Here is an 18,432-nt window from a genome sequence, read left to right on the forward strand (position 1 = left end):
CTGATCTTTGTATTCTCTGTATTCTTCACAAGGTTAGTCTAAGCACAACCAAACTTTTGTGTTTGATCCCCGTTTGTGTAAATATTCATTTAAGCATTCCCATTGTTTCTGTACTATAGTTTTAGATTTATGCCTTATTATATCTGTCAATTTTGCTAACTCCAGATACTCACATAGTTTACTTGACCATTCCTTTTTTGCTGGGATAGAATGTGTCCTTTTATTTAAAATGCATCTCTGTGTTATTGGTGGGGCCTGCCTGGTGTTTTTACATGAGTAGAATGTGTGCTTCTATTTAAAATGCATCTCTGGGTTATTTGTGGGGCATAGGTGTTATGTTGTGGGTGAACATATCAGACGACACAGCGATTCTTCAAACAGCTCTTGTTTATTCCGAGGCCAGAACAGAACTGAACTGAAGAGCTCAGTCAGCCTGCTTATATAGAGCTCCAGTACAATGTTACTGTAGCAACTTTCTAAAACTATCCAATCAATGAACGTCACTTTCGATCCTTCATTTGCATAACTATCTACAATATCCCCCTGCTGGCCCAGGGTGAGAACTTCAGTACATAACAATAGGAATTCATTCTTTTCCTCCCTTCAAAATATAGTCTGGCCCCCCCACAAGGTCTGCGGGACAGTGGACCGGCCCCCTGCTGAAAAAGTTTTCTGATCCCTGCTAGACGATACTAAGCCAGACCGACTACTGTAGTAGCCTGGCTTGGTGTAAGGCAGTTTTTTTTTCTTTTTAAAAATACTGTTTTTATTTATTTTCAAGGTACAGAAGAGTAAATTTTGAGAAAACAACTGTTACAACAGTAAGCAGCGGATAACTTGTCCTGAGAAAATGTCAGACTTTTATCATGCCCTATGTGCTTGCCTGTCTTGTGATTCCCATCTTGTGTACATCAGTCCTATCCCAACACCAAAGTCTTCTTCACTATTCCTGGACACCGTTGCCCCTAGCTACTATCAGATAAGAAACCACAACAGCTGCCTCTTTAATGAAAAAAAGATTGCAACAGAATCCGCAAGTAAAGTGCTGCAAAAACACATTACTCTCTAAAACATTTGCTATGATCGCTTTTGCTTTGGAAAAAGTAGAGAATCTGGGTGTTTCTTTTAATAACTTTTATAACTTGATTTACTCACAGTATGGTCTTTTTATTTTTATTTTAAAATAGCAATTAAGATATTCATTTGCAAGTAAGAAGGAAATAATGAAGCCATATTTTGATTAGAGGCAGAATGCACAGTGCTTTAGGAAATACATTGTCATTGTTTGATTTGAAGGAATACTCTCACTACCTGTTAACCTGCATAACTCACTAAATCATACACTGTTTGCAGTTTTCAGTTTTGCAGATAAAATATGATAGTTTCCCCTCTGAGGCGATATCCATGTCCCTGGAAGAGGTATTAAAGATAATAAGACAGAACAGTGAAATATTTGGCAATAATCTTAATAAGAATGCAGGAGATTATGGGCCTGCATATAAAAGAGATGATGGAGATCAGGACTTACGGTATATTATCCATGCTATTGCTTGGAAAAATAAACTGCCTAAGTTAGGTGTATTGGAGTATAGTTAGCTATGGGATACAATTATTTGCAAATGACAGAAAATAGAAACCCCCAAAGGAAAAATAATCCCCGGCTAATAGGGCAATACCATAAAACAAAAAGTTAAGGATAAGAAACTTAAATGAGCTTTATAATCAGTCTCTGTATTCACAAAATCTAATGGATGTGTTGCCCATAAATATGTTTAACAAAATTTCTCCCTATATACATAAAAACGAAAGGCTGTTGTCACTCTGTTGTCATGTGGCTGCCAATTTGCAACCAAGCCAACTCCAGCATAGTGAGAGTGGCAATATCAAGCCTAGGGAATACAGAGAGATGAATAAAAAACCAAACAAGTCTGTGTGTAATTTACAAAAGTTATTAACAATAATGTACAGCATTTCAACACCTTCTATTACATAAATTCTTAAATAATTTATACAATGGCAAAATAATAATGACTTTTGCAACTCAGTATCTTAAAGTCCGGCAGTCCAAATATTTCTGAAATAAGTCCATGAGAAAAATACTCTCTGTGTATATTTGTTCTAGTGCGGTCCCAACGGAACTCCGACAATGAGATACCCGGATTTCAATCTCTGTTTTGTGAATAGTCCTTTGGTCAGCCTGGAAAGGAACTCTAAATTATATATGACATGCTTATAAGAACCTCATTCAATACAAGCCTCATACAATGACAAAAATTCTTATCATAATAAAAACTCAATGCATTACACTTACATACAATGGCAATTCAACGCTCCACCAAATACTTCAGCTCCAACCTTCGAATGGCCATTTGGTCTTTTTTTGGGGGAAAGGCTGATACGGCCACAGTTATGCATATTGCTTATATGCCCCAAGGACCAGTAATTTGTCTAGCGAATTGTACAAGCAAACACATGAAAACGGCTTATGTTTGGTGTTATGTACTGAAGTTCTCACCCTGGGCCAGCAGGGGGATACTGTAGATAGTTCAGGTCCACATATGCAAATAAGGGATTGAAAGTGACGTTCAGTGATTGGATAGTTACAGAAAGTTGTTATAGTTACGCTGTACTGGAGCTCTATATAAGCAGGCTGGCTGAACCCTTCAGTTCTGTTCTGGCCTGTGAATAAACAAGAGCTGTTTGAAGAATCGCTGTGTCGTCTGATATGTTCACCCACAACCTAACATTTGGTATGCCAGATTTTATAATGGTTCGTAGCTCAGTGGATCATGTGCAAATATTGTAGGTGCATTGAGCACCCTCTTGAAGCATTGCGTAGACCAGTGTTTCCCAACCGGTGTTCCGCGGCACACGAGTGTGCCGTGAGACGTTGCCTCGTGTGCCGCGAGATGCCTGGAGGGAGGCGGGCGAGTCGGGCAGCGAGAGGCGGGGCGGCGGCGGCGAGGAGAGGCCGCGCCTCCTGCTGCTGCCTGGCGCTCCTCCTCGCAGCCGGCAGCGCTGCCTGGGCGCCTCCGCGCGACTCTGCCTCGCTGGGTTTGGTCTCCCAGCAGAGACGGGTCACACGCGCCCCTCCCTCCCTCCCTCAGCCTGCGCGGAGGGAGAGCCAGAGAGAGGCATCGCTCCTGCGCGGCGGGAGAGGGAGCAGCCGGAGCGATGCCCCAAACGAACGCATGGGACCGGAGGGGAAATCCTCTCCGAGGCGGATTGAGCGCAGCTGAGAGAAGCCTTTCGAGGAGCTGCCGTGTCCCCTGGAAACCCCCTTCCCAGCTCTGCCTCAGCCGCCACCGCCTCAGTTGCCGCCGTCCCTCAGTCCCTCGCTCTGCTGCCTCCTCCCACCCCCAAAGCTTGGAGGTTCCCCAGCAAGGGGGAGGGAAAAAACTTTCACTTTTGTGCGTCCCTCCCGGCGTGACGCTGCGCGCTGACGTCACGGGGCGGGGCTTTAATGGTGGTGTGCCGCGAGATTTTTTTTCAGTAAACAGGTGTGCCGTTGCCCAAAAACGTTTGGGAAACACTGGCGTAGACCCACCTGCCAAACTGTTACTACAAGTGTCCAGGTTGAGTGTTGGGAGAATGAGAGAAACAGGAAAAGCAAATGAAATGGACACAACTCCACATTCAAACATTTCACAAATGACAGGGGGGACGGTTGTGCATCTGTAACCATCACTGCCCTGGGGTTCTCTTTTCACCTAATATTACACTCATCTCTGCTTTATTGGTTCCTTTATGAAGCAAATTATGTCACTAGACTGATCCTATGATGATGATGTCCGAGTTTTAGGAAAGCGGTCTATCAAGACATATCCAGCACAAATAAAACAAGTTTTGTTTATTTACATTCTACTTCTTTTAAAATGCATGCTTTCCCAAAGTTGCTAAAGGCTTTTGAGTTTTCAAAAAACAACACACCAGTCAGTCTGATAGGTTTATTTTTATGCAGTGCTTTCTTATGTTTAGGGGTACTCTCATTTTGACTCAAGAAAACCACCATTTTATAGTTCAAATCTGGAAAAATAAATACAAATTCACAAAATGCTTAGGGGTATGCGTCCCCCGCCGAAAAAAAAAAGCATTGGTTTTATGGCATGAATATGGAGCATAACGGAATTCTCAGTTGGGGACCAGCCTCATGACAAAAGGAAAAAGCAACTAATTACATTTTTTTTTATTTAAAAAGGGCTCAGCTGAGGGATAATTGACCAAGCACAGCTGCGTAATGCGCGAGAGCGCCTCAACGGGGCCGCGCGGAAGGATGACAGAGTGGAAGGCGAGAGCGCACGCGCGGGCAGCGACCACCCGCTCGCGTCTATGGAAGACTCCGCCCATCCTCTCAGGCGCATGCGCCCCTCAAGCCGTCTGCTCCCGCCAGCTGAAGTTGATTGGAAGGGAGCCGGCGGCGCCGCAAAAAAAAAAAAAAAAGGAGAAAGGAGGCCCGGCGGCAGTTCTCGCGAGACCTGCGGATCTATAAATGCAGGGGGGCGGGAAGGAGGCGGGCCCTTTTTCTCGCAGTGCGCGCTGCTGCTGCGTCTGTCCGTCCGTTCGCCCCACAGGTGCCCTCCGTCCTGTTCCGCCCCGTCCGCGTGGCTCCTGCGACTGACGTGACTTGAGGGGGAGAAAAGGTGATACCGACGACGACGACGACTGCGTTCGGTGGTGAGGGGCGGCCAGCAGACAAGATGGAGGACAGCAGCATGGACATGGACAACATGGGCTCCCTCAGGCCGCAGACCTTCCTTTTCGGTAAAAGGGCCTAGGCCGCCCGCCCGCGTGAGGGAAAGACGAGGCGGGGGGGTTATCTCCCCCACCCCTTCTGCGCATGCGCACGTCCCCTTTCCCACGCGGCTTCTCCCCCCCCCCCCGCGTTTCGAACGTCCCTCGCGCGCTCCGCGTTCCTTCCTCGCCCGCATCTCCTTGAGGGCGGGGCCGGGTCGAAGCGCCTGGAGGGAAGGAAGGTGGGGGGGGGGGGCGGCTTCCCCACGTGGCTGGCGCTTCGCGGGCTTTTGCTTCGGGGGGAATTAGGGGGCCCCTCAGCCGCCCCCCCCGCCCTGCTGTGTGTTTGGAAATGCGGCGGCTGCTTCCTTTGTCCTCCTTTCCCACCCCCTCCAACCGCCTCTCCCCTTAAATGGACGCCGTCTCCGCCGCTTTGGCACCGGGCCCACCAGTTCCTGGCGACGCTCCCCTCCCCCTTCCTCTCACGTGGCTGTAGGAGGAGGAGGAGGGAGTTGGGTGAGGGGCCTTTTCATGTCTCCCCCATGCGCTTCGCCACGTGGCCGGCCTGGAAGTTGGGGGGGGGGTCAGGTTCAAGAAGCAAATGCGGATTACTCGGCTTCAAAAATAAAGCGAACCACACAAATAGGGCAGGGAAAGGAAACACTACGATTGTTAATTAATTTTTCTGGCCCCGAGACGCTTCCCCGTGGAAATAACGCTTCCCTCTGCCGCCGGTGCTTTTTCGGGTTGACACAGGTCACTTCATGTCAGACCTATAGGCCTGCTGTGTGTGGGGGGGGGGGGGAGAAAAGCGCAGAGAGCTGCTGCAGAGGCTGGTATTGCAGTGTGGTACCAGGTGGGGAGGGGAGGAAGAAGGGCCTCGGATGGCCATGTGCTCCAGTAGGCGGAGCATGATAGCACCTTGCAAAATGAGGAGGAACCGTGTAATCGCAAGATGGCAACTGTTCTTTGTAACCTGCAGGCATATAAGTAGAATTGCGCGCCGTTCCGCTGGCCCTGAAAAACTAATCGGTGCTCTAGAACGGCATGGTGTTTGTGTGCTTTTAACAAGAGGTGTAAGTGGAAGATCAGTGCTTATGAAGCTTTCCCCTGTATGTTTAAATGGTATTCTGGATTTTTTCTCTATTGGCTCTTGTCCCAACGTGTGACCGATTGGATCTGATACCAACTTGTGACAGCTATGAGCACTGTAAACTTCCAAGGGTTTTTGTTTTTTGTAGATGTAGAAGTGAAGCAGATCTGTTCGGATTTGCATGTGGGTTAAACAAGGACACAGACTGCAGTCTTTTTTGGGAGTAAGGCCCGTTCAGTGGGCCTTTTTCTTCCTTAGTAGAAGTGTAGAAGATTGCATATTACATCTTCTCTGTTAGGGCTGTAAAGGGAGCTAAATATTCAAGCTATTTAATAGCAAACACATTGCTGCTTTTGCAGGTTGTGAACTAAAGGCAGACAAGGAGTATCATTTCAAGGTGAATGATGAAGAAAATGATCACCAACTCTCTTTAAGAACGGTAAGTGCTGATTCTTGGAAAATACTGAAGAAGTGCTGCAAAATAATTGCAGATTGTACTGATGCAAAACATTGTGGCAATTGCACTTGAAAAGTTCACGGATGTGGCCAGAATGGGTATTTGATGCAGCTATCTAGATACTGGCTTGACATGTATTAGTACCACTATGCTGTGGTCACACTTTCTGTGGCTTCACCTGAGGCTACCATGGAAGACCTGTTAAAATATCACTGCATGATATATACAAGGTGGCTTAAATTATCATTCCTCTTCCAAAGACTCACTTACCTGAGGACCCCACCACCATTCACTTACTATGACAATTGTCAAAACTGGGGTGTTCTTGGGCATCTCGATTAAACTTGGAGTAACAAGTACACCTTTACGTTATGGCACCAACTGAGAATAAAGTAAGCTGCTCTGGTATACCATTCTTTGTGTTGGGTAGTTGTAGCACTAAGGCTGTAAGCCTCAGCTTGTTCTCCTTGTCAAACACTGTACCTTGTTCTACAGGTTAGCTTAGGGGCTGGTGCTAAAGATGAGTTGCATGTTGTTGAAGCAGAAGCATTGGACTACGAAGGCAAGCAGATTACTGTCACTCTGGCATCCTTGAAGATGTCAGTGCAGCCTACGGTAAGTTTTTCGCTTATCTCTTAAAGTTGGTGGGATGAAATCTAAGTACAGTGGTACCTCAGGTTACATAACGCTTCAGGTTACAGACTCCACTAACCCAGAAATAGTGCTTCAAGTTAAGAACTTTGCTTCAGGATGAGAACATAAATGGTTCTCCGGCGGTGCGGCAGCAGCAGGAGACCCCATTAGCTAAAGTGGTGCTTCAGGTTAAGAACAGTTTCAGGTTAAGAACAGACCTCCGGAACGAATTAAGTACTTAACCCGAGGTACCACTGTACTATATAACACTAGTCCCTTACACATTTTTCTAGTTGTATTCTCACAGGACTTTGATTGTACAGTAGCTACGTAGTTGAAAACTAAAGTGGATACTTAAGAGCTCTTCATGTCTGTGCTGAAGGAAGGTTGAACATGTGACCTTGTCTCTTACCTGTGGTTTAGTGTTGCATCTTAATTTGGTCAGCAAGTTTACTGGGTTACATGACTTAGCTTCCGTCTTTTTATTTTGTATAGTGATGTGGGCTTATTGGACATTTTTTATGGTAATCTAAATTGATTTCAATGTTTGAAACAAGAGAAAGACACTGTTAAAACAGTTCCCCCCCCCCCAATAGAATTCATTTGTTTAGGGAATAATTAATTAAAGCACCATTAATGTTGTGTAAATGTTGGATGACGTTCAGTATCACATGAGCAGACATCTCCTTCCTCTTCTCTCCATGGTAAGTGGGTCTCCCAACCCTTTAGAATGGTTTTAGGGGCAGGGAAACCTACTCTGTCAACTCTGATCTGCAGTTATGGTTGGATTTTACCCATTGTGTTTAAACAAATGTGAAGCTTTACTCAACATACTAATGTGAGTATGCCTAAAGGACTATTAGAATTTTGAAATACCTGCCCAACCTTACAGGTAATGTGTTCATTTGTTAAAACTACTAATTTAATGAAACAAGGCATTCTTGGAAATGAAAATTTTATGGAAAAGCTTCATTATTTTATGGAAAAGCTTCATTATGGAAAAGCTTCATCCTGTATTACTGATTCTTTAAGTTACTTTGAGCTCTTTGAAAAAGCAGCCTAAGACATCTGAAGGCAGCCCTGTATTGGGAAATTTAAAGTGTCTGATATTTTACAGTTTTTTATATATGCTGTAAGCCGTTCAGAGTGGCTGGGGAAATCCAGCCAGATGGGCAGGTTATGAATAATAGTAGTAATGAATGCTCCAAGTGAAGTCCTTTTATTTACATAGGCTTGGAAACGTTAACATTTTTTGTACCATGAAACTTTATTCCACTGTAACTGGCAGAAGCTACATTATAAAAATTGTGTTTTGTAGTTGTAAGTAGAATTATTTAATGTTCTGATCTGTTTGCATGGGGAATAGACAAAGGCTTAGCAGATACAGCCAGCCTTGGTAGCCAAGCATTTGTTTTTTGGCGCCAGCTGTGAAGTAGTCTTCCATTGCAGCTTTTTAAAAAAGTGCTATCATACAGTAGATAGATTCTTATTTCGGCTGAGATTCACATTGTTTCATCTGTATTAAGTGGCTTATGTTTTTAAAATGACTTTGTAATTTGAATCTATTGTACAGGAAAAGGGACCCCTTTTCAGCCTAATGGTGCTTATTTTACTGAAGGCATTTAATATACACACTTTAACCAAAAAGACTCTCAGAGTGTCTTTCATTAGTACTGTACTAAGATGATCCCTGACCTCAGGCTCAGTCTGTAATAACATGATGACACAGTTGGAAAAAGGAACAGAAGAAGGCAGTGCAGAACAGAAGAACTTACAGTGCAGTTACATAGGTCAGTTCATGCAGATTCTGGCTGTGTTGAGCAGCAGTAACTCCTCACTGATGTTGGTGGCAGTTGTGACTGTCTTGCTCTTAAGGGCAGCTCTCTTCAGAAGCACACTTCTCCCCAGATCAGATCTGTGAGCAGAGCAAGTGACAAGTGCCCAGCACAGGAGGACACGGCAGCACCTGCCATACGCTTTTCTCAAACTGATGTATTGATGGCTGTTAGAATCCTCACAGGCAACCTTTTTATGTATTAATTAATTAAATTTGTATGCCGGAGATCTCAGGGTGGTTTATAGGTGTGTGGACTGCATGTCAGTTGTAGGTGGGTCCAGAGGCAAAAGGGAGCAGAGCAAAAGATATGGCTCTTCTCTCTACACAGCAGGCTGAACTGAATTCATGCAAGTGTCTGAGATTACTACCCCGCTCTTTGCCCAGGCAAGCAAGAACTTTATTACAGTTCAAGTTCAGGCCTTGTAGGGGAGTGGCTTTGGGAAGAGGGGGTGTTATATGGGGAGAGCATCATAAGGTAGCTAAGAGAGGCTCTATGGGTCACATTTGGCCTCCTGGCCTGAGGTTTTCCACGTCTTATCATGTTTTTATGGTCTGTAAGCTGCCTTAAGTGGGCTCCCCCCCCAATGACCTATTACTACCTTTGTAAATAAAAACAAATACGCATTTATAAAAGTTACATAATACAGGCTTTCGTTAGGTTGATAAACACATGAAATGCCTTTACTGTGATTCATTATACAACCTTTGGCATTATTTTTCTCTAGGTTTGTTAAAGAATATTCCCTCATTTAGGTTTTTGTACATTAGTTGTTTTGGTAGAAACCTTGTGAATAATGGGTTTTGGCTAGTCAGATGTCTACTGCAATTTTCTGTCTTTCTCAGTTTTGAATGACCCATTTTTCAAGAAGTCAGTTTTGTAACACTTCAAAGGCTAAAGTTTTTTGTAGCTTGGCTGAAACTGAACTTTCCCGGGCCATTAGCTCCATTAAATGCATAGGTTCAATTAAGAAAGGGCTTTTAGCCAGCTGAAATATGTTTAGCTTTTATAAAGTTCTATAATTTTACATACTAGTCTGCACTCTACCAAAGAAAATGGGAAAGAGGTTCAGCTTTTACTTCATGCAGAACCCTAGACCACTTTTGCTGGTTTGAGTAGAGTTGTATGATAATCCAATGCTTTTTCTAGACCTCAAACCCCGATGCCTTTTCTGGACCTGTTGGGAATTGTGAGTTATGTAGCTTGGCAATACTGTTTATATGATGCAAATATTTCAACTATGCTTTGTACGTTTCCCCCCTTCAGGTTTCATTAGGTGGCTTTGAAATCACACCACCAGTAATTCTGAGGTTGAAAAGTGGCTCAGGACCAGTTTATGTCAGTGGTCAACATCTCGTAGGTAAGAAAGTGACCTCTCTTCTCTGTTTCACTTAATTTCTGTCTGAACACATAAATTTGGTAAAGTGAATGCATCTCTTATGGCCTGCCATAAAGATGAAAAGTTGTGTGTAGTCTTACTTGATTTGTCCCATATCTTCAGCTTTAGAAGAAGAACCAGAATCTTCTGAAGATGAAGATGATGATAAGGTACTACACAACACAGCAAAAAGGCCTGCAGGTGTGACATTGGCTAAAGTTCCACAGGTAAGCTGATGGGGGGGGGGGAGAAATGGCTGCTTTGGAATTGATAGTGTGTCTATAGGAATGGCTTTCGTCACACAAGCTCTTAAAAACAAAGCAACTCACCTGTGTTCTAGCTTGTATGGTTGGCAAGAGAAATTTTGCATAGGTCCTCTGTGAATCTAGACTTGGGAATAAAATAAAACCAAATTTTGTGTATAAATTAGATGAAGCCTTATCATGTGATGTGTGTAAAAAAGACCAAAATACTTTATTTTAAATTGGTTGCCACCCTTTTTGGATCGGTGGGTATGTTTTGATTTTTAAGGGAGTGCTGTTGTGCCCTAGGAAGGAAGAATATAGAACTGAAAGAGGAAGTGAGGCATATTGTCACTTCCAACTTCCTTCTTCAGCTCTACTTTTCAAGGAAGAAAAAGGTAATCATCCTCACAATTCCATAACTAAAGTTATAGTCAATGGAGGAAACTCACAGGCCTTCTAGGTGCCAGAGAAGACTTCAGTGGTGAATCCTACATTAGCAGGTCTAAACTTGGAGTCAAAACGTTGGGCATATTTGTAATCCCTTCCATATGTTCTTTCTTTAAAAGAAAAAAGTAAAGCTGACAGAGGATGACGATGATGATGAAGACGACGACGACGAAGATGATGATGATGAGTATGTTAACTTTTGGAATATGTTCAATGTTTTTAACAATTTGCCAGTAAATGTCAGCTTCGCACCCAGAAAATTTGTCTTTTTCAAAAGTAGTTATTTAGATTGATTGGTTTTTGTTTTATTTATAAATATTTGTGAAGATACATGTGCCTTGTTAAAATGTTGCCATTAATAGCAAAATTTCAGTTTTTTAGTTGGATTTCCTACCCTGCTTTAAATTCAGAAAGGATCTCCAGAGCACCTTAAAAAGAACAGAATTAAATTAGGAATGCTTATACATGCTCTGAAATTGGCATTGCTCTGAGTTAGTGTGTGTCGCCCCCAACCCAGTTCACATTAAGTTGTAGTTGTTGTTTCCACTTCTGTTTATCTTTTACTGGTATAATACAAGTTGGATGAGGGCCTTCAAAGATGCTTAAATTACCATGCTTTTGGGTGTTGATACTATTTGGAATTTTTAATTGTAGTGACGATGACGACATGGATGATGATGAGGAGGAAGAGAAGACTCCAGCAAAAAAAGTGAGTAATTATGTACAATTCAGAAATCACTTCACAACGTATAAATTTGTACTTACAGAAGGGATTATTAACATTTCTATAGGTTGTTTGTTTATGCTATTGAAATGATTTGGTTTAATATAAAGGTGAGCATGTCAAGTCTTAAGTATTGTATCCCAACCCTCATAGCAAAGAAAACAGTATCTCATCTCACAATTATCACAATTTGGTGACAACAAATGCTGAAAAAGAACCGAGCTATTTTTAACAGAATGATTTCTATCCCACTGAAATGATTGAGGTGATTTAAAAACATTAAAACAATTATTTTGTGAGTTCCCGTCTGCCATGTTGGTGCAAATAGTGCAAAAATTGCTATTTGCTATTGATTACATGTCAAAACCTCCTTATACCCTGTCACCAAATCAGAAGGGGGTTTCTTTTTTAGCTGACTGGGTTTGTGTTTCTGCTACCTTTGTTGAGCTCATGCTCTTGTAATCTAGTTGTAAATTTCACATATTTTGAATGCACAGAAGGATGCTTTCAAGCATGGGTTTGAGTCAGTCTCTGAGGGTTAATAATTACTAGCTGGTTCATATTCAAACATTGCCTGCCCCTGTCTTAAGACTGGTACTGGCCAATACCCTTGTACGGTCTCTTCCCCAAAATGCTGGTTCTATTTTTTTAGTCCTCTGTGTTTCAGCTCTGTGTCTTGGTGCTTCAGGGCAACAACAGTTGCATTGCCCAATTAAAAAGCAAACATGTCTGATAAGCGCTGTTGGCTTGTCAGCGTTTGAAGGGAGTGGGCTCTGAACTGGCCTAATCAGAAGGAAGCTTCTGAATGAGAAACTGAGGCTCCCTCCCTCTATTGCACAGTCCAGGATCAACTGCTATTTGGCTCTTCCCTTCCTAGAACTGTCACATGGGGTATCCATAGTTCCTGAATCAGTTGTATTTTTTCTCTCCCCATGCCTTTTGTTTTCATTAATCAGCAAACGGTTGTTTAAGCACATTGGCAGGAGTAAGTTGCGGCACTGTATTGACTCCTAGGCCTGGGCTAGACTGGGAAGTTGACCAGCCTTGACTCTCAGTGAATCTATGCTTATGCCTTTTGAGTTGAGAGCTTTGGGATTAGGAGAGAGTGTGAATGGCTCCCCTGTCATGGCACTTCCTGTTCTGTTCCCTTGGCCTGGGCTGTAAGCAAAATCCACTTGTCTAAGTGGGAACAGAAGATTCCCTTCCAGAGAGAAATGTAGCTTTTGCTTTGGGATAGATAGGTGGAAGTAGGAAGGTGCTTTTAAAATAAATGATTTTTAAAAGTAAAATTTTAGTATGGAACAACTGCAATAAATTCACTTAGATTATGTAAAGCTATCAGCCGGGATAGTATTTTCTTTTCACATTCAAGTAATATCTTATTCTTTGGAGAAGTAAAATGATAAAAATCCCCTATTTTTATGTTACTTTACAGACATGGGGCACTAGGTGGCACTGTGGCTTAAAGATTAAGTAGGATTAGAGATTTTTCAGTTGTAGCTTTCACTTTCCATTAACAATTCCTTTATCTGAGTTCATTACATGTCTGTATAATTTATGAAAAATAATAGAAAAGATCTGAACAAGAGTTGGGGATTTTGTTAATATTTTTAAAAGATAGGATTTGTGATTTTGTGTGTTTTGAGATTTAGAACCATTAAGGCTATTAAAATCAATTTAATTTGCATTACTGGGAATCTTAATTTAAAATTGTGAATCAAGGTAAAAATGAATTATGGGTACTAAGTTTTAATCAAGTATAACATTATTTGTTAGTAGAGTCTAAGATTGTAGTTATTTTGTTTGTACCAGTTACCAATTTTTACTTGTGTTTGTAGTGTGTTACTAATTAAGTTTGTAATGCATTCATGTTTCTTTCAGAAAAAATAAGGTGATCTCCAACTAAGTTGTGTTTAGTAGGCCCACTGAAATAAATGGACTTAAGTAATGTCAGTTTATTGCAAAAGGTCTGTAGCACTGCAAGGTGTAATGTCAACCAAAAGCTTTACTTTTCTAGGTTATCACCACAACAGTTATTAACACTGAGCACTGAACACTAAATCAAATAAACACTGAACACTAAATCAAATAATTTAATTAGACAGTGCCTATATGATATCGAGCTACAGAATAATCTGGCCATAAGGAATTTTTGTCCATGGTATGATTATTTTCCACCTAGTCATTTTGACACCCTATGTGCAAATGTGGTATTTGGCTAGTAGAGAATGGAATCTTTTGGCAGATTCACATAAAGTGGAGCACTGATAGATACTTACATTTATTCCTATTTTAGCCTGCCCGAGATTCTTCTGCAAAGAACACACCAAAATCAAACCAGAATGGGAAAGATTCCAAGCTGGGAACACCCAAGTCAAAAGTAGGTATAAATTCCTTAATACACTGGTATTCATAGTTTGCCTGCAAATTTGTAAAATAATTGGGAATTATTTGAACATCTGTTCACTACAAACTTATGGAAGTTAGCTGTGGAATTTCAATACCTGATTTAAAATAGCTCTCACATGTAACAGGAGAGAAAAACTAGAATTCACATTAATATAGTTGATGAAATGACCATGTTTTTAGAAGGGCTGTATATCTGGACTTCTTGTACAAGCTAGACAGTTGTGGTTGTAGACCTTGACACCCGTTACCCCTGTCTAGCGGATGCAACGCTGTATTGGCACAAGGACATTTGCTACTTGGTTGTACACACCGTTTGCCTTACGCAGCAGAATATAAATTGGTGTTAATAATCTGAATCTGAAACCAAAGCATATAGTGTAAACAGAAGGCATTGGGCACAATGACCAGATAGTAAATACTGTGTTGTCATATTGTTGAGAAATGTAATAGGTTGCTCTGTTTTAGACTCCGGAGTCTCATAAAGAGAAGAAACCACAGAGTCCAAAAACACCAAAAACCTTCACTCTAGATGAGATGAAAGCAAAAATGCAGGCAAGCGTACAAAAGGTAAGTTTACTGGGTACCTGGCTAGTAGAGATTGCCTTACTGAAAATTTTAATTGCTGCTGAGCTCATAGTGGCAAGGAAGATGTAAATCCTTTGTTCAGGTACTGAATGTAAAATTTTGGATGTGCTTGAATTTTAATATAAGTGGTGCAGAAGCCCTTTATACGGAGTGCTTGGTGAATGTACAAAAATCTGCTGATACATACAAAGTTGCAGGAAACCTGACTATCTGTTTTATAAGAAAAAAATGAGTTCTGGGGAAATAGCAATATGAAATACTTTTTGAACCTAATCTTCTGTTTTTAAGAACATAAATGTGTAATTAGTCAACACACACACACAGTTTTACCATTGAGTATATTTATTAAAATGTTTAAAGGGTGAGCCCCAACATAATATATGAGGGAAACTGCTTGTTTCTCCTTCCCATTGTATGTCTTCAAAATCTGATCCAATGGGTAGGGGGTTTCTGTCAAGCACATGGGGGGAGCTTCTGTGGGAAGGGAGACAAGCAAAACCCAAAGTCCCATTGTACAAATGGATTTTTGTTGTATAAGCAGGCAGTCTTCATTGGATATTGCCCTGTGTGGGTTTGTTTTGGTCGTACAATTATTGCAAAGGTACCAGTGATATAAACAGACTGCAGAAGGCTGCATACAAAGTGTATCTTTTTACCAGTTGGATAAATTGGTATGTGTTGGCGAGGAGGTGGTGAAGTTGAAGACTGAAACTGTCAGCATTGGAATAAATGAAGGAAAGGTTTATTATCTGGACTTAAATATCACAAAGACCTCAGCATTAAGCAGAAATAAACATGCCTTGCAGAAAAAGCTCAAAAAAATAATTTCTATAATGCATTTTAGTGGTAAATAACTACGCTAATCTGTTGCATGTTAACATTATACTCAAGCTATATACAGTCCTGCCCGGTTGAATACTGGGAACTGCTTGAGTAAATACGTACAGGCTGAAAATACCATAGTTGCTGTAGGTGCAAGATTAACAGTCCTGAACTTGCATGTTGCAGTCATGTCAGTAAATACAAACTTAATTTTGCAACTTGGATTTGTTTGTGAGATATCCACAAATTCTGATTCCGAACTTTTGAGTTTTGTGTTCTTCAGAAGCTTTGTTTCATTAAGCTTCTTACTTCTTCATGTTATCCCCTTGATTGTATCTGTACTTCTACATATACAGTTATTTCATTTCATGCAAAAAGATGGAGGAATCTAAGGCATGTGAAAAGCAACAGGATTCAGGCGAGTTGCTTGTTTCATTGTGCAGCCAAATGCTATAATCACAAGCACCACTACCCCAATTTCTGATTTTTTTCCCCCAACTGGGCAAAAAAAAAAATGCTGAGGAAAAAAATTCTCCCCTAGGCACTCAGATCTTACATTTCCCCTATTCCTGCAATCTCACTAGAACAAATGTCCTGTGAACAGGAATTGGCATGCTTTGTTTCTGATAGTAGCAAAGGTCCTCCAGAATGTTGCATGTGAATCAGATTATCTTAAAATTTGTGTAGTAATTTATTTCCATGTACCACACAGGCTAAAAGTCTTTCAGTTCCTTGTGTCGATCTTATGTTTCACTGTTATTTTCTTTTTGCAATAGGGAACCAGTTTGCCTAAGGTGGAGGCCAAGTTTGTGAATTACATTAAGAATTGTTTCAGGACAGAGGACCAGAAGGTAATGGAATCAATCAGGTCATGATAAAATCGCTAGAATAAATTGTTGCCCCCTTTCCCAATCACTTTCCACACATTTTAGAGCTTCAGCTACAAGCAGTACTTAGACTAGATAAATGGAAGCTGTTTGTGGGAAAGGAAACATTTTTCTCCATTTTGATGGTCGGTGTCTCTTCACTTTTAAACCCACAGGATTCTCCAGCCCCATTTTGACCAAGTAAAATGGTGTTGTGGTTTTTCTACTGCTGAATTTGGCTAGCCTTCCCTTCAGTTTCCTTTTTGCAGAGAAGAACTACTGCGCTAGAACCTTTGGCAGTCTTGATGCTTTCCTTTCCCAAAGTCAACCAAATTACTGTGTGACAGCATGCCAGGAGGTGGTGGTGCTGGTATCAGGAAGCGAGCTGTATTGGGTTAGACCTGTAAATCTTAAATTTCACTATCAAAATTCCTTAAACAAAATTGTTATGCTTTTCTGCTTTCCCCCAAACAGTTCAAAGCTGTCGGGAGGGAGGGGTGGTGGAAATTGTGGCCCGTTTAAGGGAGAATGTTTGAAAGCAGCTAGTTCAGCTCCTGAAGTAGATTTGGACATAAGGCAGGGCAGGCAGAGTTCAGACGGTATTTGCCTAGCTGAGACACACCCTTCCTTTTGCTTTCCTTTACCATGCTTTATAGGGTGTGAGCACTCTTAAAAGGCAAAATATATTGGGTAATTTTAATCTTGGTGTACTTGGTAAGCATTTTTTTTATAAAATTAGCAAAGACTTGGATTTCATATACACTTGTCCTGTTAACTGTACCTAGATGAAAGAAACTTTTAAGTGGAAAATTCCATGCCCATAAATACTTTATGCAGATCATTTATTGTTTTAAATAGCTTTTCTGGGGCTTATTGCAATTTGTACTCTAAAGGAAGATCAAGACGGAACTAACCTTTTTTTATTTTTGGTGTGTTTTAGGTTATTCAAGCACTCTGGCAGTGGAGGCAGACTCTGTGAGCAAGAAGTTAACAAATGACTCCTTTTCAAGTTTCAGTTCTGTGTGTATAACCATTAATATCTGGCTGTCCTTTTTATAAATGCTAAAGCTTTCCCTACACAGTCTTGATTAATGTCGTCCAGAATGTTTTGCCAAGAATGTGTTGTCCAAAATGCCTGTTCGGTTTTTAAGACCAGGACTCCACCCTTTTAATTTCAAATATGTATGGAATGTTTTGATAATGCATAGTAGTGGTGGTCAAAAATGGAAATGGGGAAACTTAAATGTAAATGTGAAAATAAAGTTTAGTATTTTAAGTAGCTTTGCTGCTTTTTTTGTTGGATGGAGCTTTTCTCCCATACAAGTTCCAGTACACTCATACAAACAGGGTTCCTTAATCACATATTCCCAAGAGCATGAGGTGTGGAATTCCTTTCAGAATGGTATTTTGACAGTTCCTCATCCTGCTGGTTTTGTTTATTGAACAGTATTGTTGGAATGCTTCTGCCTTGAGAGACAATGAAGAGTGCACCTCTAGGGTTGAAGTCGCATGCTGGAGGATCCCTGTTGCCTTTTCGATTCCCTTGTTTTGGCAAGGGTTTTCTAAATTCTGTATTGAGCTGTATCCCAGTGAATGCCAAAACATCTTAGAAGCTGGCTAGGCCTCACGATGTGAACCAAGGAAGGTTAGGGTTTTTTTTTTGAAGAAGAGTTTGGATTGATATCCCGCTTTATCACCACCCTAAGGAGTCTCAAAACGGCTAACAATCTCCTTTCTCCTCTTCCCCCACAACAAACACTCTGTGATGTGAGTGGGACTGAGAGATGTCAGAGAAGCGTGACTAGCCCAAGGTCACCCAGCAGCTGCATGTGGAGGAGCGGGGAAGCGAACCTGGTTCACCAGATTACGAGTCCACTGCTCTTAGCCACTACACCACACTGGCTTTTGTTTGCAGCTCTCTTACATAGCACGGTCAATGTACATGTAGACCAGAGGTTTTTTTGGGGGGGGGTTAAATCCTTCCTTAAATGTTTGCTTAGGAGGTTGGATATCTGCTGATAAATCTGTACAAGCTTTTATGCACTCATCCATTCCTGTTTATCATGTATTTGTAAAAGTGCCCCAAAGTCTTCCTGGCAAACTGAAACTTCTCATTCTGTGTTTCTTGTGCAAGGAGGGACAATGTAGAACTTGAATGTAAATGCAGAACATCTCATAAGATGAGAATAACTTGTACAGAGTAGTTC

At 41.5% G+C, this 18,432-nt stretch overlaps 1 protein-coding gene across 1 annotated transcript; it reads left to right on the forward strand.

The window, feature by feature from the left end:
• The first annotated feature begins 4,505 nt into the window (after positions 1–4,505).
• NPM1 (nucleophosmin 1) lies at positions 4,506–17,504 on the forward strand. The gene is made up of 11 exons (XM_081906547.1): positions 4,506–4,761; positions 6,184–6,263; positions 6,777–6,896; positions 10,016–10,109; positions 10,251–10,354; positions 10,939–11,006; positions 11,474–11,528; positions 13,840–13,923; positions 14,418–14,519; positions 16,136–16,210; positions 17,166–17,504. Exons 1-11 carry the CDS (start codon positions 4,698–4,700, stop codon positions 17,202–17,204), a joined length of 885 nt encoding a protein of 294 aa, XP_081762673.1. The 5' UTR covers positions 4,506–4,697; the 3' UTR covers positions 17,205–17,504.
• Positions 17,505–18,432: the final 928 nt, after the last annotated feature.

The sequence above is a fragment of the Podarcis melisellensis genome, assembly GCF_964234715.1.
Source record: "Podarcis melisellensis genome assembly, chromosome: 3".
NCBI classification, from domain to species: domain Eukaryota; kingdom Metazoa; phylum Chordata; class Lepidosauria; order Squamata; family Lacertidae; genus Podarcis; species Podarcis melisellensis.

Coding starts and splice junctions, on each gene's coding strand:
- NPM1 (XM_081906547.1), top strand. CDS start 4,698: ATGGAGGACAGCAGCATGGACATGGACAACATGGGCTCCCTCAGGCCG. Junction 4,762..6,183: donor GCCGCAGACCTTCCTTTTCG/GTAAAAGGGCCT, acceptor CTGCTTTTGCAG/GTTGTGAACTAAAGGCAGAC. Junction 11,007..11,473: donor GACGAAGATGATGATGATGA/GTATGTTAACTT, acceptor TTTTAATTGTAG/TGACGATGACGACATGGATG.